This window comes from Camelus ferus, chromosome 7 (assembly GCF_009834535.1).
Source record: "Camelus ferus isolate YT-003-E chromosome 7, BCGSAC_Cfer_1.0, whole genome shotgun sequence".
Taxonomy (NCBI): Eukaryota; Metazoa; Chordata; class Mammalia; order Artiodactyla; family Camelidae; genus Camelus; species Camelus ferus.
Genome location: NC_045702.1, coordinates 82968101 through 82980664, shown reverse-complemented (window position 1 = coordinate 82980664; position 12564 = coordinate 82968101). Strand labels below are relative to the sequence as shown.

The 12564-nt window shown below is 37.8% G+C and overlaps 1 protein-coding gene across 7 annotated transcripts in view; it reads left to right on the top strand.

Annotated features, from left to right (window-relative positions):
• The window catches only part of LOC102510163 (cytochrome c oxidase assembly factor 1 homolog), a 90449-nt gene that overhangs the window by 39945 nt on the left and 37940 nt on the right, over positions 1–12564 (top strand). The window contains exon 1 of one of the 7 annotated variants that reach the window (XM_032484280.1): positions 10168–10188. The exons of the other annotated variants lie outside the window; for them this stretch is intronic. Within the exon in view, the coding sequence (XP_032340171.1) occupies positions 10183–10188 (6 nt within the window). The 5' untranslated portion in view covers positions 10168–10182. Of the gene's footprint in view, positions 1–10167; positions 10189–12564 lie in introns of those variants that run through there. 7 annotated transcript variants of the gene reach the window in all.

Genomic DNA, 12564 nt, shown 5'->3' with positions numbered 1-12564 from the left:
TAAAGGCTTGTCAATTTTGTTTATTTTTTCAGAGAAAAAATTAGTTCATTGATCTTTTCCATTGTCTTTTTTTTTGAGTTATAATCAGTTTACAGTGTTGTGTCAATTTCTGGTGTACAGCACAAGTTTTTAGTCATATATGAATATACATAGATTCATTTTCACCATAAGCTACTACAAGATCTTGACTATATGTCCCTGTGCTATACAGTATAAACTTGTTTATCTATTCTATATACACTTGTCAGTATTTACAAATCTTGAACTCCCAGTCTATCCCTTCCCACCCCCCTTCCCCTGGCAACTACAAGTTTGTATTCTACGTCTGTGAGTCTGTTTCTGTTTTATATTTATGTTCATTTGTCTTCTTTTTTTTTTTTAAATTAGATTCCACATACAAGTGATATCATATGGTCTTTTTCTTTTTCTTTCTGGCTTACTTCACTTAGAATGACATTCTTCAAGGACATCCATGTTGCTGCAAATGGCATTATATTGTCATTTTTATGGCTGAATAGTATTCCATTGTATAAATATACCACCACTTCTTTATCCAGTCATCTGTCAATGGACATTTAGTTTGTTTCCATATCTTGGCTTTGTAAATGGTGCTGCTGTGATCACTGGGGTGCAGGTGTCTTTATGAATTAGGGTTCCTTTTGGATATATGCCCAGAGGTGGGTCGTATGGTAAGTCTATTTTTAGTCTTTTGAGGAATCTCCATATTGTTTGCCACAATGGGTGCACCAAACCGCATTCCCTTTGTCTTTTTAGTCTCTTTCATTTATTTCTGCTCGGATCTTGTATTTCTTTCCTTTATAAACTCTGGGCTTTGGGCTTCGTTTGTTTTTCTTTTTCTAGTTCCTTGAGGTGTAATGTTAGGCTGGTCATTTGAGATTTTTCTTGTTTCTTAAGGTAGGCATTTATCCCTATGATGAACTTCTCTCTTAGAACTGATTTTGCTGCATCCTCCAAGTTTTGGTATATTGTTTTTCCATTTTCTTTTGTCTCAAGGTGTTTTTTGATTTCTTAAATTATCGTGCATTTTGATGAGAACAGTGTTAGAGAGGCTATTACAGCCAGGAGCTAAAATCTTTAAGGAGTGAGGTTGGCGGTGTCATGTTGATGATTGCAACAGGAGAATTAGGGATGGTATGGTCTGATAACATGAGACTGAAAGCTAGAATTTTAGGGAGGAGTTGAGACAGTGGTTTGGAAGTGGCAACGAGAAATAAGAACATCTTACCTCCAGCCTAATGGGAAGAGGAGTGTGAGAATAAAGACACCTGGAGTGAAGAGGGATGCAGGAAGAGCCAGGTTTCAGTTGGCAATGGCTTTTAACCCTGGCTGCACATTTAAATCACCAGGGAGGGCTTGTAAACATACCATTTCCTGTGTCCCAGCCCCCGGAAATTCTGACTCAGATAGTCTGGGGTGGAGCTCAGGCTTAGGTAATTTCTTTTTAACTCTCAGGTGATTGTATGTGCAGCCAGGGTTGTGTCCCAAGCAGGAAGGTCTGAGAAAAAGTTGAGTAATTGGGGATGATAAGACATGTTTCTGAGGGCATAGAGAAAGGGTTCCGCAGTTTGAGAGAGCTGCGGCTTCTTTTCAAAGTTTATTGCCCTTTGGAGTTTCTGTGAATTGCCTATTCATACTCATTACTCTTTTATCCTATGGATGAATGTTTGATTTTTGTTTAGGCGTGAGCTTGTTATCAAAGTATTGCATGAATACTGAAAAGTACGCACCTGCACACATTGTGTAATGAGCATTCAAATCTAGAGACAGAACATTACTAGCATCCAGAAGCCACACTTGTGCCCCCCACCCCTTCTAGTCACTGTTCCCCCTCTACTAGGGGAGAGTTGATGTTTAAAAGGACCTTTTGCCATCCACCTTGAATAAGAATTCATAGCAAAGTATACTGGCCTTAGGTTATATGGCAAATCGAAATAGTCTCAGCCATGATACACAGAAAATGGCTTGAAAATCCAAGATAACATATTTTTTTATCTGAAAACTGGTCTCCTGACAGTACATTGTAGTTGGAGACATGTAAGAGACTTTTCTGCCTTCTCATTCATCAGCTCTATCCTATCCTGACTAGAAATGAGCTGTTTTGGCAAGTGGAGACATGCTCTCCGTGACATGGCCTCACCCAGTGAACCAGTGCAGCTCGGGTCTTCGTACCTGCCTGACTGTGGTTCTGAGGCTAGGGTTAGGGCTTGCAAAACAGCCATAAGCCAGGCTTGAGTCATGGAAGAGAGAGCTCTGAGGACTGGTCACCATGGTTTTTCTTAACTGTGAAATACATCGAATAAATGTAAATTGCCAGGTGCTGCTTTTTGACAGCTTGTTAATTTCCAGCATTTTGACCACTGCTATTAAAAAAAAATAATAAAAGCTGGATTTTTGACCTACAGAATGAACAATGCAATGAACTTAATTTTTCCTTTGACAGAGAGCTGGGAAGCAGAAGCTGGTAGGACATGATGAAGCCACCTTGTTAGCATCAGGAGCAGGACACACCAGCTTCTTTGATTTTAGCCATACCTTGAGCATCTGTTGAAGAATAAAGCTAATTGAATATAACACTGTAAATATTAAAGACTATTTGGAAAAAATGGTAGGGTCAAAAATACTGCTTGCTGGCTTTCAGAGTCACATTGCATCACAGTCTCTAAAATTCTTTGAAGTTTAGCTGAGTACAGTATCAGAATATTGCTGTAATGAATGTATCAGTAGTTATTAATTTTACATTTCTGGAGTGCAGTATCTTCATCCTCTTGCCAGTTTCCTTACTCTGTACTGCCTAACAGTGACATAGCTCAGGTGCTCTGTGATGTTGTGTGACAGTGAGCAAAGACAGCTTAGGATGTCGAATGGCCGTAAAACAAGTCTTCCCAACTCTAGGCTGCATTGTCCTAAGTAAGTAAGCCTTTGGCCTTAAAAAAAAAAAAAGTAATTTGAGTAGAAAGATCAGTAGTTGCCAGGGGCTGGTGGGGAGGGAGAGGTGAACAGGCAAAGTCAGACGCCTTTCAGGGCAGTGACACTATTCTGTAATGGTGGAACATTTGCCAAAGCCCAAGGAATGTTAACACCAAGAGTGAACCCTAAATGTAAACTGTGAACTTTAGATGATGATGATGTGTCCCTGCAGGTTTATGGATTGTGATAACTGTCCCACTCTGGTGCCGGATATTGATAGTAGGGGAGGCTGTGCGGATGGGACAGGGGATGGATGGGAGCTCTCTGTACTTTGCACTCAGTTTTCCTTTGAACCTAAAACTGCTCTAAAAATAAAGCTTATTATTAAACAAAAAAGTAATTTACAGGCCTTTCTGATGGCATGTTGCAGCATTTAACAATACTTTCTAGCAAATTTATTCCCTTATCCATTATAAGGCTTTTATTTGATAGTATACACCTGGTAATATTTGTCGTCAGTAAGTATGAAAAATAGCTAGCTGTCATCCTCTCAAATATTAGAAGATTTGTGATTGTAGAGGCGAGCAAACCTAGGCCTTTGGAGATTATGGGGACTAGAGCTCAGGTTTCCAAACATTTGTTACTGAAATCACAACCTTTATTTCATGATCCCTCTGTAAATACTCTATTCCTGACTCCAGCTACTATGTCCTTAAAAGTGCTGGCTCCGTATAGTTTTCTTTTATACAGTCACCATTTTGAAAAGCAATTAGTTACAAAAAACTGTCACTTCCTTGCTGTGTAAATTACCCAGATAAATTTACTTCTGAATTCTCAAAGCCTACCTTACTAATATTTATGTAAGTGTTAATTGAGGCCAAAAAGTGGATGTCCAGATTATTATTTTGGAGGAGCTATCCCTTTACTTTTAGGTAGTCTGTAATTCTTTATACTTTTCTGTGTTCTTCTGGCACATTTGTGTAGGATGCTAATGATTATAATTAGTTCTTTCTGGAAAAAAGTCTAGGTACCGTTTCTGGGGATTTAGTTACGTTGAATATCTGAGAATTGCTACTGTCAATAAACATTCCATATCGTGGACAGTATTCTTTTGTAATAGGGATTAACTACATAATATATTTCAATACTTTGTCTTTTTAAAATTAGTATTCTGAAATCATGTAGAGTGGGCATTTGATTAAATTTTTAAGGTTGTGTCCTAGGTGTTTAATAATCTGTTGATTGCCAATTTCATAACTCATAAATTATTCATCCTGAATAACACTTCCTACTTCTTAGGAACTGGTTCCTCCACATTTCTTAGTCCTTTCTCCCCAACACAAAAGATTGGTTAACCTTCTAAAGCTTTCTCTCTTTTCCTAATAGTATAATATTATCATTTTATATATTTGAATTATTAGAATCATCAGAATATGTCATCTGTTGGCTCTTTTAACTTACGTGGATTGGGTTGGAAATTTAAGTAATAAATGATGCTATGGAGTCAGATTTTTCCACACACTTAGATGTTTCAAGGTGTTATTTATTTGGCCTTCAAATAAAAAAGTCTACTTTTCTATTCTCCATCCCCATGGGAAGATGAAATGCTAAGCCCTGGTTTTAAATTTAAGGAGAATAATCTTCCTGGTCTCTTTTTTCCCTTTCTCCCCTATTGCATTACATCACAGCGTTCTGACTTGGAAGAGACCTTGGAGGATAATTTAGATCAACTTTTTCATTTTATGGATGAGGAAGTGGGACATAGAAGTTAAGTGATTTGCATAAGTGAGACCTTGTAGCTAGCACCAAATCTTGGACTCAAACCTTGACTCTCCCCCTACTTTTTTTTTTTTTTTTTTGTCTCTTTGTGCTTCTTGGTGTTTCTTCTGACTCAATCCATTCTGCAGTACTGTCGATTAGTCCTTGGTAGCCTTGTCCACACCGCTTCCTGAAGATCTGCAGAAGCATAGACTTGGAACCACAATGGTTACTTGTATTTCCTCCAATCTGTGCGGTTTCCCTCCTTTAAACAGTATTGCTTTACCCACGGAAATCGGTGGAAAAACCCCTATGGAAAACTGCTCGTGGCACTGTGGTAGGCAGAATAATGTCTCCATCCCCAACCTCCCTCCAGCTCCCGGTCCCCACCATGTTCACGCTCTAATCCTTGCAACCTCCGAATATGTTAGGTAACATGGCAAAGGGGAATTAAGATTGCTACTCAGCTGACCTTAAAATACAGAGATTATCCTGGATTAACTTGGTGATCTTAGTGTGATCACAGGGTTCCCTAGAAGTGGAAGAGGGAATTGGAAGAGAGACCCAGAGAGATAGTAGTGTGAGAAGGACTAGGCCTACTGTGGCTAGCTTTGAGAATGGAGGGAGGGACCACGAGTCAAGGAAAGCAGATGACATCTACAAGGTGGAAAAGGCAAAGAAACAAATTCTTCCATAGAGCCCCCAGAAAAGATGCATGCTACTGACACCTTGGTCTTAGCCCAGTGTTAGACTGTGTCAGACTTCTGATTAACAACTGTGAGGTCATAAATCTGTGCTGTTTTTTGCCACTGAGTTTGTGGTAATCTGTTACAGTAGCCACAGAAAACTAATACAGGCATTTATACTGCTCCTCAAAAAGTCATCCACAAAGACAACCCATGTTAAGAGGCTACATAAAATTTTGAAATGGGTCTGCTAGTGTCAGATGCTGATCCAGTAGTCCTGCCTTGCTTCAAGAAATTTTTTTCATATATATGTATTTTTTTATTGAAGTCAAGACTTAAATATAAGACAAAATTTAAACACTATAAACCTCCTAGAAGAAAATATAGGCAAAACATTCTCTCACATAAATCTTAGCAATGTTCTCCTAGGGCAGTCTACTCACGCAATAGAAATAAAAGCAAAAATAAACAAAAGGGACCTAATTAAACTTATAAGCTTTTGCACAGCAAAGGAAACTATAAACAAAACAAAAAGACCACTTACTAAATGGAAAGAAATATTTGCAAATGATGTGACTGACAAGGGCTTAATCTCCAGAATATACAAACAGCTCATACAACTTAATAACAAAAAAACAACCTAATCCAAAAATGTGCAGAAGACATAAACAAGCATTTCTCCAGTGAAGATGTACAAATGGCCAATAGGTACATGAAAAATACTCAACATTGCTAATTATTGGAGAAATACAGATCAAAACTACAATGAGTTACCACCTCACACCAGTCAGAATGGCCATCATTCAAAAGTCCACAAATGATAAATGCTGGAGAGGGTGTGGAGACAAGGAAACCCTCCTACACTGCTGGTGGGAATGCACTTTGGTGCAGCCACTGTGGAAAACAGTATGGAGATTCCTTAAAAAGCTAAAAATAGACTTACCATATGATCCAACAGTCTCACTCCTGGGCATATATCTGGAGGGAACTCTTAATTCAAAAAGATGTGTGCACCCCAATGTTCATAGTAGCACTGTATACAATAGTCAAGACATGGAAACAACCTAAATGTCCATCCACACATGACTGGATAAAAAAATTGTTGTTTATGTATACAAAGGAATACTACTCAGCCATAAAAAGGCCTAAAATAATGCCATTTGCTGCAATGTGAATGGACCTGCAGATTGTCATTCTAAGTGAAATAAGCCAGAAAGAGAGAGAAAAATACCACATGATACCACTTATATGTGGAATCTAAAAGAAAAAGACACAAACTTATTTCCAAAACAGAAACAGACTCACAGACACAGATAACAAACTTACTGGTTACCAGTGGGAGAAAAGGGTTGGGAGGGGATAAATTGGGAGTTCGAGATTTGCAGATACTAGCTACTGTATATAAAATAAACAACAGTTTTTTTTTTTATTATATAGCACAGTGAACTATTCAATATCTTATAGTAACCTATAATGAAAAGGAATATGTGTATGTATGGCTGAAGCATTATGCTGTACACCAGAAATTGACACAACATTGTAAACTAACCATACTTCAGTTAAAATAAAAGAACTTTTTTGTCACCTTGTGATGTTTATCAGGGAAACTACCCATATGACTGCAGAGGCTTGCTATTTATGAAAGAGACTGAGTGAAATGTTTATCTTGCTTCTTATTTGACAGAGGAGGAAAATGCTGGGCCATTGCCTGGTTACCTATTTCGCTTGCTTAGCAGGCTAAAAAGTGCACGTTTGACACTGACTTGCCAGGATGTGGCCAACACATCTATTAGCTCCTGCGAGTGATGCAGTCCTTGACTCGATGCAGCACCCAGTTTTTTTTCTCATTGCCCAATGACTGTTGTAGAGCTCATTGGTGTTGGGGACTTAATTTTGCAGAAGCCTCAGTGAGTCAGTGTAGGTCACTTAATATCTGTGTGGCTGGGAGGCTTAAATTCACCCAAAGCTTCTGTCTTCTCAGCACATTTCTAAGTTAGGGCTACCAGGAAGGCAGAATTCCTAATTCTGACTTTCTGCATTTGTTCACTCCCTGGCAGGGAAATTTTTTATTGATGTAAAATTTCTTGACCCAATATGAAATGAGGACTTTTCTGGGCCCTCCTTCCTGCACTATCCAGTAATTTCCCAGGTATAGGGAAGAAGATATTCTATATTTTTGTAGACCTTGGGGTCACTAGTTATTGTCATTGACCAACTAATTCTTGAAGATGGCATATCATAGTTTTGCTTTTTTTCTTTCATCCATTATGATAATCTCTGGCTTTTAATCATAGTGTTTAGACAGTTTACGTTTATTGTCAATATGGCCAAGTGTGAATCTGCCATCTTGCTCTTTGTTTTCTGTGTGTCTCCTCTGTCTTTGTCCTCTTTCTTCATATTTTCCTGCTTTCTTTCTGATTGAGTGTTTTTTTGTGATTCCATTTTTATCTCCATCATTGACTTATTAGCCATACCTTTTGCTTTATTTTTAAGTAGTTACTTTAGGGTTTACAATAAATGTTGAACTATTAATTTGCCTTCAAGTAATATACCATTTCACCCAAGAACCTTAGAAAAATACACTTCTATTCTACACCCTTATCTTGTGCTATTTTGTTATATATTTTATTTTTACATGTTATAAGCCTGTATACTTTATTATTAAGTTTGCTTTAAACAGCCAGTTAGTTTTTTTCCAGCCTTATTGAGATATAACTGATAAAACTGTAATATATTTAAAGTATACAACGTGATGATTGATATTCTTATAGATTGTAAAAAGATTCCTATTCTGCCATCTTGCTGACATCACTTCCAATTAATCTTTAAAAAGACCAAAAATGAGAAAATATTGTCCTTAACATTTAGCCATGTATCTTCCATTGTAGCCCTCTTTGTTGCTTTTACTCCTTTTTGTAGTTCCAAATTTCCATTTGAGATTTTCCTTTTGCTGAAAGAACTTTATTTAGTATTTCTTGTGAGAAAAGTCAGGCAGAGAAAGATAAATATTACATGATATCACTTATACAAAGAATCTAAAAAATTAAACTTGTAAAAAGAAAGACTAAAATGGTGGGTACCAGAGGATGGGTGTTGGACCAGTAGGACAGATTTTTAAGGGGGTAAACTTGGAATGGGTAATAAATAAGTCCTAGAGTTTTAATGCACAGTACAGTGAATATAAATGATGTTGTATTATAATCATCAAACTTACTAAGAGACTGAAACTTAGTTATTCCAACCACTAAAAAGAAATGATAATTATGTAACATGATAGAGGTGCTGATTACTGCTACAGTGGTAATCATATTACAGTATATGAATATCTAATTAACATGTTGTATACCTTAAATTTACACAATAGTATGTGTCACATATATTTCAATTAAAAAATTCTCACAGCGCAAGTCTGCTTTCAGTGAATTCTGTTAGCTTTTATTTGTCTGGAAAAGTTTTATTTTGCCTTCCTTTGTGGGAAATACTTGTGTTGAGTATAGAATTCTGGGTTGGCAATTTTTTTGATTCTGGCCCAACATTCTGCCAACTGAGAAGTATTTCCTGACATGCAGACTTGATTTCCTGTCCTGTGCAGACCCTCATCTCTGACCACTAGACCTCAGCAAGATTCCCCACAGATGTGCAGACACCAGATTGCAGTCACTGTCTCTTCCCCTAAGGGGCCTTAGTACATTTGCGTGGAAGAGCAGAGAGTTCCTCCTTGCCAGGATGGCATGTGTGAGCCTGAAGGAAAAGCTGTGGTGCCTCCCACTCAGATGACTCCACGCTTATGCCAGTCGGTATTGTTCTTTAGTTTCTGTGTCCAAATGGAATAGCTAATTTCCACCTGGCTCAAGGAGCTCAGTTCAGATGTCATAGCTCAAGCGAAGATGATGATAAGGTAAATTACAGCCACACTGATTGGCCTGACTCAGCTACATAAGGATGAAGAGCTGAGAGGCCATGGATGTGTGGAGTAAGAGTGAAGTGTCTTGGAGGGTGTGTGCTAATTGTGGCAAATGTTTTCTTCTTCCTTTGTATACTAGAACCCTGGTTTTAAGTTGGAAATATTGCTCAATGAAAAGATTGCATTTTCAAGTTCTTTTTGTAGCTCGATGTGAATATATCACTAAATTTAGACTAATGTGATGAAGGAAGCATTGTGTGCAACTTCTAGAAAGTGTTATGGAAAGGATTGAGCCCTGCTTCCCCTCTTTCCTACTGGCTATTATGGGCATGTGACAGCAGGAGCTCAGGCAGCCATCTTGGACCTTGAGGTGGGGGGCGCTTGTTGAGAAGGGCACATCATCAAGAGGGAAAGAGCCCGACACTGTGAACTGCTGTTCACCCGATGACTACATCGGGGCTTCTTTTTGTGGGAATACAATTACTTCCCATCTTGTGTAAGCCATTGGCTTTGTCTAATTGTCTGTTTTTGCTCTTGTTGTCCACGGCTATGTGCAGTTGAACTTAATCCTGACTAATGAAAGCAGGGTGACTGAAGAGGCCAGGTGTTCATCCTGGCTGACCGAACAACTGGTGATGCATTTGGAAAACAACAAACAGGTTCGGGGCTTCTGGAGGTAGATAATTCTATAGAACAATTAGGTGCTAACACGGATAGATCTCTGCAGTTACATTTTTTCTTAAACATGAAAGCATTCAAGCTGCGTTTGAATCTTTTTTTTTGCTTTTGCTTTCTTAGGCATAAACATTGGTCTCATACCTTAATCACTTTAGGAATTTGATGACTTCGTCTTACATCACAGTGGAGTTTGAAATATCAAGGCTCTCTCTGCTTCATTTCCTGTTAATGAAGGTACAGGTCTTAATCACATTCTTGAATTAGAAAGAGACTTTTAGGTTTTGGGATCCTCAAAAGATTAATTGAAATAAAGCATGGAGGAATGCCTGATATGTTAGAACTGTTCCTGAAGTGCTGTTTGTTTTCTCTTCATCTTCAGTCACCAACTGTTAAAAATATCACATGAAAGTTTCCTGTCAAAATTACTGTTGAGCACACTTATGGAAAATTAATTTCAATTTACATTTTTGGCTTTGTTACCATAAAACTTTGAAATAAGAGTAATGTTGGAGTGTAGAGTTCACTTTGCTTTTTTTTTTTATCTTTCAAGCTATTCAAAGATTTTTTTTTTTTAGGATGCAGGTATATCTTTAATCATTCTCTCCCTCTGATCTTTCTCCCTCTGGACAAATATGATGGATTTGTGGTGGTGGTTTTAAGCTTGAAGCCATCGGGAAAGCATTTAAAATGTCTTTAGGCAAGCTTGTTTTCCGGATCTTCTCATCTGGTAGTTAGTGATGAAAGCTGAATGTCTCTGCTTTTCCAAAAGTATGTCTTTTGTTGGTGCCGGCAAGCAAGTTGGAATTTGAACGACTTGTAGAATCTTTCAAGGCAGTGACTGTACGTGGGAGAAGGAATCTTTCAGGCAGATTCTGAGCTAGAGCTGATGTAATGCATCTCAGGGAAGCAGTGATTGGAACCCAGGTAGCTTCGAGCAGGTAACTTAATAGCAGAGGATACATGCCAGAAATAAGCATGTATAAAAGAAGAAAAGAAATGGAAACAGTAAGACCATTGATTACAAAATACAAGAGGGAGGAGGGTTTAGGGCATTTCTGGAAATCCTTAGAGGCCAAAGGCTGTAAAAGGCAGGACTCCATTTTTCTTCTGATGTAGCAGTCATTAAGGAATAATAATATCAACATTGAAACTCACCTATGCTATATCGATTTTTTTTTTTTTACCTGTTTTATAGCGTAGAACAGTGTCGTATACACAAGTCCTTTTTCTCCCAAACTGTGCACTTCACTGAAGACAAAGGCAGGCACACTTGGAACTGAATTGACAGCTTTGTGGCTGTAAAGATAAATATAGCACTTTTCAGGTAGTGAATTCATGAATAATCAATGAAGCAGCAAAGGACAAAAAGTGACATATGGCAGCCGGGTGTGGATTAAGTCTGATTGTCACATTCTCCTCCCCACCTTTTTCCCTTCTCTAGTTTATTGAAGGAAACAAAGCCAGCCGCACGTAGCCAGAACACAGTCCCTCTGGAAAAAGCCACGTGGGCAAAGTGATAACAGGGGAGTTTTTTCATTAAATGTCTCCTCTGCTGTTTGGTTGTGTTAATAGTCCAGCTCAAGTTGTTTGTGTTAATTGAAATTTTATTCAAAATGAAAATTTGACTTGAATTCTTAAAATAAAAAAACTAGTAAAGCCGTTTTTAAAAATTACTGCTACACCCGCATTTCCAAATAAGTAACACTTAACCAGTTACGCGAATTTTGCCAGTGTTTCTCAGTAAATAAACCACAGATGCATTTAGCTGACTGTGTTTTCATGCCTTCACCTAGTGTATAAACCAAAATAGAGGGAAGGCATTCTTGCTTTTTCTCTTCGTATCAACCAACACTTTATTGAAGATAATGGTTTTATTATTTTCCATGAAAAATAACACAGATTTAATGAAATTCCTTGGTAACCCCAAGGTTTTTCAGAATAGTATTCTGAGGAACTGTTAACGAGGAGGTATTTATTCACAGCCCAAATAATAACTATACCACTTAAAACATTATTCTTCCTTGGCAGCTAACGAAGGGTGGGTTTTTAGTCCAGTGAGTCAGTTTGCAGCTTGCGTTTGCCTGGCTTTGTACCAGGGATCTGATTCTGAAAAATTTAACAGTGGAGAGTCTCTAAATAGCCTGATTCTCCAGTCCTCTCCATCCCACTCTTTCCAAACCCCTTGAAATTGTCAGAGAAATTAGCAGTCACTTTTGATTAAGTACATGTGATATAAAGTGATAAAAAATTATTATTTGTTTTGAATGGCTCCTTTAACTTCTCAGTCCCCCCAAAAAGGTTCTGGAAACTTGCTCTTAGACTTAAGATTTCCATCTGAGTATGAACGGCTTGTTCATTTATTTGTAAACAATGTGGATCTTTTATTGTGGAAGTTTTTTCTTTTTTATTGGAGTATTGATTTACAATATTGTGTTAGTTTTGGATGTACAGCAAAGTGGTTCAGCAATATGTATATTTTGTCAGATTATTTTCCATTATACATTATTACCTGAGGGTTTGTATCTGTTAATCCCATACTCCTAATTTATACCCGCTATCCTTTCCCTTTTGTTAACCGTAAGTTTGTTTTCTGTGTCTTTGAGTCTATTT